Source organism: Phaethon lepturus, unplaced genomic scaffold (assembly GCF_000687285.1).
Source record: "Phaethon lepturus isolate BGI_N335 unplaced genomic scaffold, ASM68728v1 scaffold3216, whole genome shotgun sequence".
Taxonomy (NCBI): Eukaryota; Metazoa; Chordata; class Aves; order Phaethontiformes; family Phaethontidae; genus Phaethon; species Phaethon lepturus.
In genome coordinates this window covers 49,615-66,996 of record NW_010546819.1, presented here as the reverse complement: position 1 = coordinate 66,996, position 17,382 = coordinate 49,615, and the positions used below count along the sequence as shown (strand labels likewise).

The 17,382-nt window shown below is 37.8% G+C and overlaps 1 protein-coding gene across 1 annotated transcript in view; it reads left to right on the top strand.

The window, feature by feature from the left end:
* MLLT10 (myeloid/lymphoid or mixed-lineage leukemia (trithorax homolog, Drosophila); translocated to, 10) overlaps positions 1-17,382 on the top strand; it is a 71,300-nt gene extending 53,918 nt beyond the window's left edge. The window contains exons 7-14 of the mRNA XM_010289429.1: positions 1,099-1,171; positions 5,874-6,028; positions 7,932-8,120; positions 8,513-8,601; positions 8,728-9,089; positions 14,057-14,159; positions 14,952-15,164; positions 17,338-17,382. Coding sequence (XP_010287731.1) covers positions 1,099-1,171; positions 5,874-6,028; positions 7,932-8,120; positions 8,513-8,601; positions 8,728-9,089; positions 14,057-14,159; positions 14,952-15,164; positions 17,338-17,382 — 1,229 coding nt within the window. The remainder of the gene's footprint in view (positions 1-1,098; positions 1,172-5,873; positions 6,029-7,931; positions 8,121-8,512; positions 8,602-8,727; positions 9,090-14,056; positions 14,160-14,951; positions 15,165-17,337) is intronic.

Here is a 17,382-nt window from a genome sequence, read left to right as displayed (position 1 = left end):
CAGGAATGCAACAATGTCTCCTGTGACTTCTGTGATTGATGTGTTCAGTTTGGAGCTCTTTGCAACGAGAATAACACAGCTCTGGGTTTTGTCGTGAATAGTTTAAACCTTTATTTGCATAATTCATGAAATTGCATTACATAAAACTTCGTGTGAAAGAGATCCCGTTAGAGAACTTCTGCAGCATTTAATAATCTTGTGAATATTTACCGATTGGCATTTTATACCGCTGGCTCTCCTCTACGGTTTTAATGAGCCGCTGGCTTTGCTTTGTTTCATTCCCCCCGTAAGGATTTGTTGACATGTCGTAGTAGTCATGCCTGTTTGGGGGAAGGGAATGAGTTTAGCAGTTTACCAAGAATGGATCAGTCATGTCTTTGCCCTCCAAGAGGTCGGAGGTCGCTTGACTCAGAATAGGGGGAGGGCAACCTTGAAGGGGGCAGATAGGGTTATTTTATTGAGAGGCCATAGGGAAAATAACCCTTTTGAGTCCTTCCAAGCAAAACGTTTTCGTATATTTAATGAGGCCTTTTTTGTTTGTTTTACTACCTTTTTAGCAAGGGACTTTCCTATGCTTCTGCTTATAAATAGGAATTAGTGAATTACACGCTTTCATAAAGTTTTCAGTAAATTTGCAGAATAACGTGTGCTTGCTAGATGGCAGCGGTAAGTTTAATACGTTATATATTTTATGAGTTGTTTTGGGATGCAAAGCGTTAAAAAAATACAGAGCATCAGGATTTGCTGTGATAAGCATACAGATTAGCTGTCCACAGCTGTGATTCATTACTTTCACCGTAGAAATTAAAAGTGGCTGAGGGGAGGGCACTGCAAATGCAAACCACGCTTCTGTGCTGTAAAACTGAAAGGAATGAAAGAAGTGAACATAATCCATGGCCTGGTACAGCCTCAGAAATGTGTAGGGACAACACCTTACATGCTACAGTTCAGCAATCTTAAAGTAGTTACGTATTCACTCTTCAGCAGTAACTACAGATAGAAGTTGAGATTTAAGGTATTTTAAAAATATCTACATCAGCTTTAAAACTCTTATCGAAGAAGAGTCGATTTATCAGCTGTGAAATATTTACACTGCAGATCAAGATCTCGGAGATAATAGCCGCAGCCTTGTTGGCAGAGGAGGTTCACCCAGAGGAAGTCTCTCGCCACGGTAAGCGCTATTTACATTGGAGAGTGCAGGCAGAGGGAATGTTTTAAGATTTGGAAATTTCACTGTCTTTTTACCTGTAATACATAAGTGTTTTAAGACTACATATACATGCACACACGTATACACACGTTTATTTTTATATAGATATATCCATCTCAAAAAAAAAAAAAAATCCTAATATGTCCAGATAGCTAAAAATGTGCTGATATTTACTTTTATATCAACTGAAATTAGGTTATAAATGAAGGACTTTACTTAAGAAAAGGAGGCTTGCTTTAGAGCGATTTATCATTTAATCAACATGTACTACTTCTCAGATTTCTAACCATAATCATATTTTTAGTCATATTTGCAAAAATTCCAAAATTCCATAGACTTAAAGACTACAATGATAACAGGAATACGATGGTCTGAGAAGTTAAATATCAGTAAAAATTTCAAACAAATATTTCCTTCCCTTTCCTTTACCACTTCAAAACATGCAACAATTCTTGGCGGGGATTCAATATACTTTATGATTACTGTAAAAACCCCTGAAGATTACTTCAGTCATGTCTAATGTGGGGGGGGGGGGGGGGGGGGGGGGGGGAGGAGTACTTTTTTTTTCCTGCTACAATTCCCCTCTACTACAGAAGTTTAACGTAAGAATTCTGCTGGAATTGTATCACATTATTTTGTTTTAAAATACTTGCTGTTAAAATTTCAATATTGTGCTCTAAATACTTCAGTAATATTTTCTGTGTATTTTAAGTGAAACTTAAATCTTTTAAAAGGCTTTATTTTCCATACTGGATCCCGTATGAATTGGGTTTTATAGTGTTGGTGGGTTTTTTTGCGTGTGTGGGTTTTGTTTGTTTGTTTGTTTGGGTGGGTTTTTTTTTGGTTTGGGTTTTGGGGTTTTTTTTTTGGTTGGTTTTTTTTTGTTTTTTTTTTTTTTTTTTTTTTTAAACTAAGGGACTAACCGTGGGGATTTTATCTTGAAAAGGATTTTAGGATAGATGAAAAATGGTAGTTACACAGATACAGCATTGTAACAATGAATTTGATTGTTACAGTATTTGCTTATTACAGTAATTTATAATATCTCCAAATCAAATAATTTAATGTACATGCCTGGTGTTGTTGATCTTGTATTAGATTCCTGAATTAATCAAAGGACTTATTGTCAAATGGGGTGAGAATATCCATTATAATACTTAGGCGTTATTACCTAGTCATAAACTGGCGTTTAAGCTTTCCAATACATGTTGCTTTTAAAACAGTAAATAGAGAATTTACCAATTAGTTTAGACTGTGTTCTCAGTACAAATACATATATTTACATTAGCATATAAATCTTGATATTAATAAGGAACACGTCTGTGTATATATACAGACAAGTAAGTTATGAGAATTTTGCAAAGGGAAATGCTCAACAGCTAGGAAATTCCAGAACTTTGATTATCTATTAAGTAGTCCTGTTATGCCTACGTGTTGTGGTAATTACAAGTTTTAATGCTGCCTTAGTTAATATGCAAAGGCCTGGTCTTTGTAGGCCATAGTTTTGCTCAGGCTGTCTTTAGGTAGAATATTTGGGAAGCTAAACTTCGTAAATACGATGCTTCTATGCAGGGTATATACAGTTCAACACTTACCACATGGTCAAATTTCAGCTGGTGTTGGTGGGAATGGCAAAGGAAAACTGTACAATACGAAGGCCAACTCAGTCCACATATGCAGAGCTTCCTTCAGCATGTGGAAGCTGTATCTCTTTGCAGAGAGCAGATAGCTTTTGGCTTGGCAGTCGAGTTGTTCAAAAACAAGCCAAAAAAGCAGGCGTTGGGGTGGGGGGGAGAAATCACTGCTGTAGTTTCGAAATTGAAAGGTGGAAAAACTTCTTCTGAAATACCTCACATGGAAAAAATTTAGAAAACTTACCCATTCAATTAAGTTCAGTAGTCAGTAGATTTCACCTGGTTTTGTGCGATAAGAAAGATCACACGTAAGTCAACATTTCTAAAATGTGTAGGTAACTTCCCACCTTCCTCAGTTACATAAGTAACTCTGATTACTTAGAATATGGTTTATAGTGAATAAAAACATAACTTCAAAAACTTGCTATCTGAAAACTTTGCAACTCTGAATGTTACCTGCTTTATCTATTAAAACCATTTTTCTGCAAGTTCTGACTCTCTTCCCTTTGATGCTTATGAGATTCATAAATAACACACTTCTCTGAAAGAACCATGTAATTTTCAAATAGTTGCTTAAAATAAAAACACTTGCAGAAACAATTGTTTGCTGTTGATGATGCAGCCAATTGCATGTCTTTGGAGAAAGACGTATGTGACTCCTGAGCTGTATGGTCATTTCAAATTCATATGTTATATCTTTGTACCCCTATATAACCACAGTGTTTGATTTTTAAGCTGTCATATTTAAAGTTTTAATATATATGAGAAATATAAATATACCTGGTATATGTGAGCTGTTTCCATTTTGCAAAGGAATTGCTGCTTTTCCCAAGGTAGCACTTGTTCTTTTTTTACCCCATACTTAACCTTAGATTTTAAAATGTGTTATGTAATATCTGCATTGAAATATGTATGTATGCATGCCTATAACTAAATTCAGTATTGCTTACAATTAATATTATAAGAGTATAAATAACTGTTCCCCAAAATTAAACAAAAAACAATTGTGAAAGTAAGCAAGGTATGAAACATGAAACAAGGGATTCCCATCTCAGTGAGTGCATCGGACCTGCACATATAGCACATTTATAATCCTATCGGAAACTGTGATCAAACACGATTTGGAATAAGGATTCAGCCCTAGTATGCAGGAACCGTATCATGTCTAATGGATGAGATAGGGGTTCAGCTGGAAGAGGATGTGATTGACTAATGTTGCGATACACAGAAATCTAGATTTTATTTCTTCTCCTTGTGTACAGGCTTCCAGTGAAGGATTGCAGGGGTTATACAGTCATGGGTTGCTTTGCTTTCTACCTTTGTGAAATTGATAGGAAACAGTCCTAAGCCCAACAATAATTTTGTTGGTGATTTATAATTCAAATGGCGCAATCTGTTAGAGTAGTGTTATGCGCCTTTCAGAAGCATGCACAGAGAAGGAAGTTGCTGGGGGGTTGTGTGGTGGTTTTCTGTATTTGTTTTCAGGATTTTGTTGTTGTCTTTTTAGTTTTTTGTATGTTTTTTTTTAAACTGCGTTGTTTTTGCAGAGTGCAATACATCTGTTCAGAATGTTTCCACATAAACCTTCCTTCTTACCACTTCAGCACATTGTGTAAACAACTAGTTCTAAGGCTGTTTTTGCCATGTCTGTGCTGAACTGTTAAATGCTGTAGAGTTGTCATCTCTTGTCAAAAAACACTACCTTGGTTACCCATTCATCAGGGCTTTTTGTTTTAACAAGTGTTTTTCTTCTTTCATCCTGTATGCAAAAGAAGAATTATTTATAAATACTTACAGAGCTCTTAAGTCACCTACTTAAACCCTTTTCTCATAAAAATCGCTTTGCTCTGGTGCCTACAAAATGCTTGTCAGTCATTAGGTAGCTAATGTGCTGTGACCACTGCTTATTACGCTAATCATAATTAACACACTGATTTCCTGAGCCCTATATCTTGTCCTGTACTGGTCTATGGTCTTGTTGGTAAGTTTGCACTATATGTAGAGCAGGACAGCTGTGATCCTGTGATGGCACCAATAGTTATTACTTATAATAATAATTAATATATAAGAATCTGAATCTGGGCTCACTGGAGTTGATTTAAAAAAACCCCCAACAACAAAACAAACAAACAAAAACAGCAACCAACTTGTAGTGGGCTTTGGTGTTGGTCATGTATGAGGAATGGGGCCATGCATCCATGAGGCCAGAATCCCAAGTCAGAAATACACTGAGCATCTGGTTTTGCTCACAGGTTAAATTTTGCCCCATCCAATGCAAAAGAAGCCTTCTCATAGGACCTGAGGGGTACCCAGCTTTCGTAGTGGCTGGGAATATTTCATTTTTCTCCTGAATGAGAAAAGGCATGTGGCAAAGGGATTATTCTTTGAACCGTGTGTGATCATGAGTGAAAAAGGAAGTATATTAAGTGTGTACAGGACAGGCAGAGGGTAACTTTAACTTTCATTGCATCCCTTGTGAGATAATATTTTCACATAGTCCCTCAAAAATCTGGTTTTACATGATTCTTTTTAGAACAAGTTAGGCAGTGGAATTATATATATGGCCTTTCTATGTGAAAGTACCATTACTGTGCTGATTCTAATACATGATTTTTATTTTCCCAGTTTCCTCTGGGAAAGATTGGAATATTTTTAATTTTTTTTTTTGAAGACAGATGCTCTGTGTATCCATATACAATGGTTTCCTGCTGTAGAAGTATGTGTTGTATACTTGAATACAGTGCCGTTTGTCAGTTAGGTATTATGTTAGTCTGTATGCAAGATGGGGTTACATGCTTTCTCAGTATAAATTCTTACACTGTGAAATAGGACATCTTTTTTTTATTAAAAACTTCGCAGTGAGAACCAGGAGTTCTTAGTGATTTTGGTGAATTAACTTGGTCTTGGAAATGTAAGATATGTAGGTGCTAAGGACTGATACAAGGTAAGAAACTTGAACAGCCTTTTACTAATATGTTTATTTCCTTCCATCCTTTTCTTTAATCAATAAATTGCAATATTTTCAACAGATCCCCTGTAAGCAGCTTGCAGATTCGCTATGATCAATCAGGGAACAGTTGTGGGGAAAATTTGCCCCCAGTAGCAGCCAGCATAGAACAGCTTCTAGAGAGGCAATGGAGTGAAGGACAACAGTTTTTATTAGAGCAAGGCACCCCTAGTGACAGTAAGTACTCACATTCTGTTTATTACTGCTTTTGTTAACTGTGTTATTCAGAAATGCCATTCAGTGCTTGTCTAAGAGTTTTAAAAAAACTTATGTTCTGCTGTGAATAGAAATATAACTGAAGTGTATAATTGTAACATAGTTCTTAATGCAGCACATGGCTTCGGTAGATTACAAAAGAGTTCTCTATAATTATCTACATTTTTATGGAGGGGGAAGTTGTGTCATGCAAGAGGAAGTGACTTGCAGATCCAGCTGGTCAGTTGCAGAGTTTGGAAATGAATTCTGGACTCTTAGATCCACTACTGTAAATAGTATAACACAGTCCCCTGTTTTGCTTCGTACTGTGTGATACAAATTGGCATAATATTTTTTTATTGTTATATTTTTAATTTTTTAATTCTAAACTGTCTACTTCTGTTGCTGTTTTAAAGACATGTTTACAAATGTTAGGCAGGTGTCTTACTGGGCTTTCGTATCTTTATTATGTTCTGCATTTCTTGTGAAATTCTCAAAGCAAGCAAATAATTATTTTCTCATGTTATGTTTAATAAAGTGGAATAGTCCAAGAATGAATACATTAAAAACATAAGTGATGAGTAGATCACTTGGATCTCCATATTCAACAATATGTATGTATCAAAGACAATGATTGAATATACTAAAAAAATTATTTTTTTTAAAACCAGGTTAGGCTCTTTGTTGTATTTTTATCGAACATATTATTCTTATCGTTGGTAGTGTAAAGGGGTATCTAGTTGGTATTTTTATGAATGGTATCCTGACAAAAATGCTAATTGTGAGGAAATTCATGCAGGGATAATCCTTTAAACATGATAGCTGGAGGACAGGTTTAGCTAAGTCTTATTGCATCTCATTTGGGCTCACTGAGGGTTCCTTTGTATGTTCTTGAAGAGGAGGGATAAAAGCTAAATCCTTGGGAAATGACCAGATGTGCCTATACCAGTAGACTTATGTCTGTAGTAGGCCCAGAGGTCATGTTAAACAAATACAGTTTTGGGGGGGGGGAGGGGAGGAAGGCTATCCCTGTGGCTTTACAGTCACACTGTAGTACTAGTTGGGAAATCCAAGTTCTGAAACCGAATCTCAGTTGAGAAAACTGTGCTTGGTAAAAATCAGGTTAGTACAGAAGATGATGCCCTTCTGCAAAAAAAAAGGGGTGGTAAGTGCGGTGCTCACACAGTGCTCCCTGCTGGGTGATTTGTAGATCGCCGCTCAAAGCAAAGGAGGGCTCCTGTTCACAAGGTGTGTCATAACTGTACGTTGGATGACATTTTTTTTCATTGTTTCTGTAAATTTGTATTCACTGTATAGGGCATTAAAGCAGAAAACCTCCCATTTCACAAACTTGCTTGATTTTACATAATTGTTGTTGGTTGGCTGTATTGTTAGTGGAATGCATATTTGTCAAACTTTTTCTGTTTTGATAATGTTTAAACTTTCTAATACTGCAGCTGAAATAGGTAAATTGCATAGTTGGGAAAAATCTGTGCTACTAAAATAATATTATTTTTATATTCTGGTTTGGGGATAAGATCTCATGTGCTGCTGTTTGCATAAAATGAATGTCAGCCCTAATGATGCAACTTTATCTGTATTTAAGCCAGGGTGTAGGTATATTTCAAAATTACTATCACATGCTATGTACTTTTTTCTGCACTTCAAATTACACAAAATTGATCCTAAACCTGTCCACTTAAAGTCAAATTTCTATAATGTATCTCTCCGTAATAATTTTATGTTTTCACATATGACTTAATGCTAGTCTTAAATTGTAATACAGACATTTAAAAAAAATGAAGATGTTATTAGCAAAAAAATGAAGATGTTATTAATTCTTTGAATGTGGTTGTGAAAGATAACATATGCATTTTTACCTTAGTTTTAGGAATGCTTAAATCATTACACCAGCTTCAGGTTGAAAATAGGCGGTTAGAAGAACAGATAAAGAATCTGACCGCTAAGAAGGAGCGGCTTCAGCTACTCAATGCACAGCTTTCGGTGCCCTTTCCAACAATAACTTCAAATCCTAGCCCTTCTCATCAAGTACATGCCTTTCCAGTACAAGCAGGTAAGTAGAGTATTAAAGTGTCAAAGTAATTCGACCATGTACTTATATGAAATATCTATTTTATCCACCTATGTCATTGATGGGAGATGCATATACATGTAGGATGACTATAGACTAAGTATTTGTTGGTGTGTTTAAACGTCAATTGGAAGATTTATATGAACCATTACTACTTGTTTCATTGCAGTTTCTTTTTTATTTCAGTCTGGAGCACATCTGTTTGAATCTGTTGATTCACAGTTATTTAGTTAATATTATTCAGCAATGATTTTAAGGTTGACTTTACATCTTGTATGTTTACCTTTTGACATTATTTTGAAATAATTTATTCTGAATATTTTTACATGTTACAGAAATTTAACTACTGTCTTGTTTTGAAATAATTACTTTAGCACCTAGCACCGATTCCTTGAACAGCAGTAAAAGCCCTCATCTGGGAAATAGTTTTTTACCAGACAATTCTCTTCCTGTATTAAATCAGGTAATTTTTATTTGTTTCTTCTAAACTTAAACTTGGTTACAAGTTAACTCATCATAGTCCTTGCATTGTGCTGTTAGGTGGAATTTTATGCAGCTGAGGGGGTTTTGTTGTTTGTTTTTACACCAGGAGATAACCTCCAGTGGACAAAGCACCAGCAGTTCATCAGCTCTTTCCACTCCACCACCTGCTGGGCAGAGTCCAGCTCAGCAAGGCTCAGGAGTCACAGGAGTTCAACAGGTCAATGGTGTGACAGTGGGGGCACTAGCTAGTGGTATGCAGACTGTAACCTCCACCATTCCTGCAGTGCCTGGTGTGGGTGGAATAATTGGAGCACTGCCAGCTAGCCAGCTGGCAATCAATGGAATTGTAGGGGCTTTAAATGGGGTAATTCAGACCCCAGCAACAATATCACAGAACCCTTCTCCTCTCACTCATGCAACTGTGCCCACCAATGCAACGCATCCTCTGCCAACCACGTTAAATAACAGGTAAGAATTTGCTGATTTTTGTTTTTCCTGACCGTGCCTGCTGTTCTTCAGTTTAGCTGTGTTTAACTGTCTTACTGAAAAGGTACTGTTTCTTCCTTAGCCTGTAATTGTCAAACCAGGTTCTGCTCCTGCTCTATGAATGAAAGTAAGGAGGCATTTAATGGAAGCACTAATAGTCAAGTTAAAGAAAAGATGAGTTCTGTTTAGCTTTTGGGAATTCTAGTGTCCATTTATTAGTTTTTTTAATCAAGTCGCATTCCCAAACAAATGTAATTATATAAATGTGGTTCAGCACTTTTTTTTTGTTCAGAAAACAATATTCTTTCTCCTGCCAATTGCTCTTCCATGATTAAAGCAGCACTGGAAAAGCTACCATTTGTTGCAGTAAGAAGGGGGAAGGGGGGAGGAGGAGAAGAACAGTATAGGGTCATGTAATTAAAGATGTAATAGGCATAACTAAGCAGAGTAGTGATACAGTTGCATGGTGTTTTCAGTTCTCTGCTTCTGCGATTCCAAAGACAACAAAATTATTTTTTCAAGTGGTATTCCTCAGGATTTTTAAATGCATAAAAAGATCCACGTTTGAGTGTTCATAACAGCCCTTCCCCAAACACCAGGCATCCTCAGCAGCATAAACTGCTGCTCCTTGAGCTGCAAGGCAAATGGGTAACAAAAGGAGACAGCTGCTTTCCAGGAAGGGGAATGGAGTACTTGGTCTGGAAGTGTTTTGGGATAGAGCAGAGCCTGGGCTAACTCATTCTCACCGCTCCCCTTCTCCCCACCCCTGTACTGTCCTTCGCTTGGGAAGGAGAGCTACAGTTAAATGTGGAAAGAAATGCCTGCAAATAGGGAGTGGATTACTGAAAGACAAGTAGAGTTTATTTTTGGAGATTATGGTGGATTACCCACCAAAAAAGGCACATGTGATTGGAATGATGCAAGGGATCCCTGGTTTTGTGGTTTCTTTTTCCAGTTTCTTTTCTCGCTGTTAGTTTGGCAGCTCCTGAATGCTCATGTATGAATCCTGAATGTACAGTACCATTGTGTGGTATTGCTTCAACAGGCTCGTAAAACCTGATACTTCCAAGTGTATCATGTTGTTTTGATGTGCTATTATATTTTTATGGAGGAGGTTATATTTTTCATAGTTTGTATCATATACAAGCATAACATTTCATATGTTAAACAGAGGTCTGCTGAAAACACAAGAATTTTGTGTTACTCTCCCCAAAAGTGTGAGGAGGAGTGAGAAATACTAGACAAAATCAGTAATACTAACTAGTTGTGTAATGCTTTCCACTTTCAGGTAATGCCAGATATACCGGTCATGCTGCTGTTTTCTCATATGATTTTGTTAATGCACAGATTATTTATTTCTGACTCTTCATATTGCAGAAGTTCCTTTGGGTTTTTTTTATATCCATCTTCACTGCTCTCGAGTGTGTAGCCTAGTAGTAGATGACTCCAGTTCACGCAGAATACTGCAACTAGTATCCTGCTCATTAGCTCTCATCCTAACTTTTAGCGTCGTCTGGAATACTCCAGTGATTCCCTATTTTCTGCTACAAGAAGCTTATGATGTACAACTCTGCCAGCATTTCCATTTCTCTATTTCTGTTCTTGCATGATCTCTTTCTGCACTGCTCCTTCAATAATACAAATTTAAAATCAACATTAATTTAAAAATACTAATTTTAAATTTAGAAGTGTACTTTTTACACAATTCTGTGCTTTATTGAACTCATCCAGATTTGCTGGGTCCCTTCCTTCAGAGGTGTTTTACAATTGCCCCCATTTTCTGTGAGTTTTCAGTATTTCTAGTTGTATATTTAGAGGAAAAAAGTTCAGGCTGAGCAAGCACTAATGCTAATTAGTGCTAATGTGATTTTAGCAATGACACATACATTCCTCATTCCTGTTTCTTGCATTACAAATGCTTCAGTGAAAAATACGAAAAAAACTTTTCTGTTACTGGAACTAAGTTGTGAAGAGGCTCTGGGATGACTTTGAATGAAGAAAAAAAAAAAAGAAAAAATATAAAAGGATTATTGGTTCTGAAAATATATGGGACATCGTTTGTTCCTGCCACTCTTGAGTTCATTGCTGTTTCAGTGGCAACTAGTTGAATCTGACATGAAAGAAATTGTCCTCTAGGCATCGCTACTTCGAACTGCGTAAGCGGGAAGGTTAAATGGTTACAAGCACGGGCAGGCATGGAAGTTTGCTACCATGCCGTTACTGCGAGCTCTCCAAACCTGGTTAGACGGCATGGTGGTCAAGTTTGGAGCTGGCAGTATTCCCAAGGTGATGGAAAGTCACAGGAAAACTCAGCCCTACTTTCTAACTTTTTTTTGTATTTTTTAAAAGACTTCCCAGATGTTCCTCTAAGCAGCAACTTACAGTAACTTCCCTGGATTATTCACCAATACATGAAGACTTCTTTATGCATATTGTCATTATTCACGTGAGCTCTTTAACTGTGGGACATAGGGAGGTGAGAAAACACTGATCTGCATTCTGCTGTTAGAGTTTCAAATTGTAGGTAAAAGTGCCTACATTCATTTGGCAGAGAAAAATACTTGATCCTTTTCTGGGAAAAAGATGGCTTAAACAGATTGCTAGCAACTGTGAGATTAAGTGATTTGAGGAGAAAGATAGGATTGTTTCTTTACGTTCTCACAACCAGAGAAGACTGTAGGATGGAGACTTTCAGACTGATCATATACCTTTTAATGAGAAGCTAAAAAGGATTAAATTTACAGTCCAAGCTGATCTGGTTTAGAGAAAGCTCTGTGGTGAAATCCAGTGAACTACCTCTTTTGGGAAGCTCGGCAGCTGCAGTGTTTTGTCTTCTGCAGTTAGGTTTTGTTTCTAGATGCTTAGATCTCAGCTGCTGGCTGAGGGTATTTTCTTTCGAGTACCAATATAGAGCAACAGAGGAAGCCAGAGTGGGTAAAGAGAAGGGAGAACAGCAGCAGAAAAAGAAGTGCAAAGGTAAAACATGATATAGGGTGAAAAAAAAGAACGGGATGAAAGAATTAAAAAAAACCAAACAAAACAGTGGAGAAGATTGATTCCAGTATAGAAGAATACAGAAAAAGTGAAGTAAAAAGAGAAGGAGGAAATAATGGTAATACTAGTCAAACTGAAGGTACTTATTTTTTGCAGCTGTTACAAATATTTTTGATAAAATTGATTTTAAAGCTGTTTGAAGGAATTTCATTTAATCGGTCAGTGTCATCATTTGAAAGGCAAATATATGCACAGTTCTAGCTTGTTAGGCCTGAGTTTTGCTGTTGTAGGTCAGGAGGAAAATCTAGGAGATTCCTAGGATAGGTGAAGTGTCATCTCTTCTTTTATCAACAAACAAACAAACATTGATAGTAGTTACTGGGGAATAAATAGAATGGTGTTATCCATTTTGTGTTCTGTCATGTTAAATAGCTGGTGTGTGTGCACCTGGAATGTTCTGTGTGGTTCTGATTATGCAGTTTTGGAAAAAGATATAATACAAGGAAAAAGGCAAAATGGCTTGCACAGGACAAGGTCAGTAGAATTGATTTCTTGGCTAGGGAAGAAGACCCTTGACAAGAGGTTTGAGAACCAGGAGAGTGGTAGAAACAACAGTAATGAATGTTGTGAAGTAGATGATGGGAAATGTAAGTGCAGCCCAGCACGTGTTTCCCATAGCATTAAGGCCATCCAATGAAGTATGAAACAAAGTTTATGTGTTGCTTGCCTTGTCCCAGCAGCAGAGAATGGTGATGCTATGTGTATTTTCATACTGGCTGGTTAATACAAAGTAAATGTCCAAGTGATCATGGAGCTGGCCTATAGTATGCTAGCTACTGTAGAAAGGCAAGATAAATATCGTGTTCTGAAGAGCTAAATGGTCATAGCCTAACTGCATATTTGTGGCTGATTTAAATTAACTTAATTCCTTACTCCCAATCACAACTAGCAATCTTGTCATCTTGGTGGTCATCCTACGCACACCGTCTTGGCGGTACTCGCGTTTGTGCGGTCACACAATAACCTCATCTACATTAAGAGATAATCTTTCAGCATGTTTGGTATTGGTTTAGGTTTCAGCTCTATTTGCATGAGGTGCAGCTGATCGTGCAAGAGCTTGTGCAAGGGGAGGGGACAGAAATGAAGCGCTGAAAGGGAAATACTTAAGCTACACTTTAATAATTCAGTGGGTGTTTGTAAAATCCAACACTGGTACCGACAGAGTAAATCCAGCTGTCTTCCTGGTCTTCTGTTCCAAACCCACCCTTGTTCATGCTGTTGATCTTGCAGTGAACTGGCACAGCTGAAGAAACCCTTTACTTCCAGATCAGTTGTCGGCTGGATCAGTTCCCTGCCCAGTTTCCTAAATAGCTGCAGCAAATGTTATGTAGGCATGAAAATAGGGACTGGGAGCAAGTAGGCAAGTGCAGAGGCAGCCTGGATCGTTCCATGGCAGCATCAGTTGGCCCACTTCAAGGCTGAATGCGTTTGCTAAGTTACAGATGAGGTGTAGGCAACAGTGATAGATTTGAATATAACAAAATATGAGAATTAGAAGGAAACCAAATTAAATTAGCAAAGTAAATGATAGTTAACTAAGTATTAAAGATTGGCAAGAGCTGTCTTATAATATAAAATCTGGCCTTTCTGTGTAAAGTATTTGAGAAAATGTAGAAATGGTAGTGATTATCTGAGCTTAATGAGCACATAGTAAACTTACATTACAGGCAAGATGTTGCTGTTGCTTAGCATAAATGAGACTGGGGTGGTGGTGGTAATGTCTAGGTATGTATCAAAAAATGCAACTAGACAGACAGACTATTTGACAGATTCAATCAAAATGATAAATAGGAATCGTCTATTTCTGTACGTGTTTTCTGTTTCAATGGAAAACTGAAGTAAAACGTTCCCACACTTTCATATAAACTACAGTATTACCCTGTCAAACCCTACAGTGCCTCGGGACTAGGATTACTTCCTGACCAACAGAGACAACTTCTACTCCATCAACAGCACCAGCAGTTTCAGCAGTTACTAAGTACCCAGCAACTCACATCAGTAAGTTTTACAGTTAATTATGATTTATTCTTCTGTTGTATTCTAATGCATGGATAAACTCCTCAGCCTAATATAAAGACTAGAAATGTGTTTAACTTGGTATTACAGGTTTTGATAGTCTTTTAGTTTTTCAGTTGCTTCAGGCTTTTTGGATGATAGTCATGCTAAATTACAGGAGATTATTGGGCTAGCAATACACCTATTATTGGGTGTATTGCTAGAAGAATCATTCTCTAGTGCCTTCAGTCCCATTTTTGTCCCGTGTGGACATGGTGGCTTGTCTCTCTCAGCATCAGCTGTATGCAGCAGAGCTTGGGACCATGTATGGATTCTAACAATATCCTAAGCTACTCTCTGATTCCACTAGGAGTCTAGCAAAAGATTTTTGGGTATCGTCTCGTGAGTTGTCTTGATTTGCCTTGCAGTATTTATGTATGCCATTGGGTAACTGGTTTAGCTATTTGTATTGTTAATTGTGTAGTTTTAGTACTTTGAAAAACACGGTTTGATATTCTTGGTTATGTTTCTTGTGATAGAGGCCTGACAAAGCCAGCAGGCTTAGCTGAGCCTCTGCTGAGCTGCTGATTTCAGGAAATTTTATAGGCACTTTCTTCCCTTTCCCACAGTCTTGTGGAACTTTATTAGTGTAACCTAAATTAGCTGGGATTAGGTTAAGGGTTGCACTGACTGAAGATTTGGATAAGCAAGAACCCAGGGAGGAGCTATTTCTCAGTAACTAACTTGTGATTTTTTTATTTTTATTTTTGCCTCCCTCTCCTTGAATTACCCAAGGAACAACATCAGGCCCTTTTGTATCAATTAGTACAGCAACAACATCACCACCACCAACACCATCAATCTGAAGTACAGCAATTGCAGATTACTGGAGGAGCACAGATACCTATAAACAACTTACTTTCAGGCACACAGGCCTCACCACTTAATGCAGCTACTACCAACCCATTCCTTACAATTCATGGCGATAATGCAGCTCAGAAGGTGACAGTAAGTATATTTCTCACCTCGTTTTCAATGTAGTACCTCCACAAGGTAACTAAAAGATGAGAAGCAAGTTACATGCCTGTATTCACAACTCAAAGATAGCGGACTTTTTATTTATTTTATTTTTCTTGAGCCTTGGACTGCACTTAGTGAGGTTCAGAACTCTCTGAACTTGTAATCAGTTGCACCTAACCTGTCTGCTGCACACTCCTGCTTCCCTGGATCAGGACACCAAACCAATGACCCTTGCCTTCCTCTTGTAATTACACCTGCAGCCCTTGTCCTCCTCACTCCACCTTCTTCCCCAGCTTTGTGTCCACTATTTTGCAGATTATTCCTTTTATCACCTTACTTGAAGAGTTTGTGCTGGCCAGGCCTCAGGCACTGTACAGCTGCAGAGAGCTGAGGCCTGTTGCTGGGAAGGTGAAGTATGTACTAGGAGAGCGGGCTATGTGTATCTTGGTTTTGGCGTGGGAAGATGAGGATGTACACTGGGAGGCTGAGTGACTCCTTTGCTTGATAGAGTAATAAAAGCTTTCCTAGACAGATCAGGAAACAAGGTGCATCTTTCTGGCAAAGATGTTCCATTGTCTTCAGCATTTGCCTGTAATCTCCATCCCCAAGACAGGAATTCTTTTTTCAAGGAGTCATAGACTAGACTTCATTCTCTAAGGGTCATACAGTTAAGATAAGGGGGGGTGAAGGGAAGGAGTGTGTGGAACTTGTGCAAACAAAGGATAAGTAGAGCAGGAAGACAAAGTTGCAGTATTTCTTGGAGAAGACATCAAGTGGTAGTGAGAAAAGGGAAGCTTGTCTGCAGCAGCAGGCGGGAAGAGTTTGGGGCTAAATATTGGTCCCCTCTCCGCTCCCCATCCCGCAAAGCCTCCAACTACTTTAGGGGCATGGCGGTGGAGGAGAAGGACCTGGGCAGCTGGGCCTTTCTGGTACTTCCCAAATACAAGGTGAGACACAAAACATAAATAATGAATTTTCAAGACTATTTTTCTGGAAACAGCTCCCTTCCATTCAAAAATATAAGCCTTTACTTTTATTAAGGTTTGTGCGTGGTCGTCATGTTCCAGTTTGGTCCGTTGTTGTGATGTTGCAACCGTACTGCAAACTGCAGGACTCCAGTGAGATCACGTTCTTTCCCAGTCACTGGCTGCTGGAGCAGAAGCGTTCTATCACAGGGGTTTGCTCAATGCCTTGCCTTCATTTAGAAATGTTCACAATTTGTTCTAGTATGTTGAAAATTTATCTCCCTTCATTTTCTCAACATTAGTAGTGAATGGAATTGAAATGCTATATTTGGTTTGCATCAGTACAAACTATTCTATGGGTGACCTCATTTTGAATTTTTTAAATGGCTATTACTAGGTTTGGACAGTGTGACTGGGCAGCACTAGTATGTTTTACAAATATGCTGTTACAATTTTAGTTTTTGTTCTTATAACAGTTAGCTGTAAACAATTCCAGGAAATCTCAGAACATCTTTTAAACAAAGCCCTTAGATACAAATTTCTTTTAAAATTGCCTTAAAAAAAAAAGGGGGAGGGGGTAGAATTGAGACAGATTGCATTGGATTGCTGAACTATTTTAATCCAAAAAGAATTTTTAACAAATTCTATATTTGTTTGACTGTTTTAATCTCATTTCCAGCTGGAACAGGTTTTCAAGCTGAGGTTTGGGCTCAGTCCTGTTCAATACTTGCAGGAAAATGTCTTTGTAGCAGTTTATGAAAGAAAGGTAATTGTAACAGGGGCAAAATGGAAATTGTGTGTCTATTCTGATAGAGAAGTGTAGATTTCGGCCCTCTCCAGCAGGTAAAACGTAGCAGAGGTCACCTGGTATTTGTCTTGACCATCATGCGGTTCTAAGGAGAGACCAACAGCCAGGAACAGCCAGTCTTGTTGGAAGGAAAGTAGAAGCAAAATTGGTGTTTTCTAATGCTAGCTCACACCTTGGTGTGAGTTGCTCCAAGGTAGTACTACTCCTTTAATTATTCTTTCCTTCCCTGCTTTTTATTCTACAAGACATGATTATCGTCTATGATGGAAAAGTTACTATATAAATAGCTCTACTGAATGTACCTCATCTGCTTTGTCATTTGTATGAATTTAATTACTTAACTCTGTATTTTATAATCTGATTTTTAGAAGTATTTTCTCTTACACAGAGACTCAGTGATAAAACTGGACCAGTTGCGTCAGAGAAGAGTTGA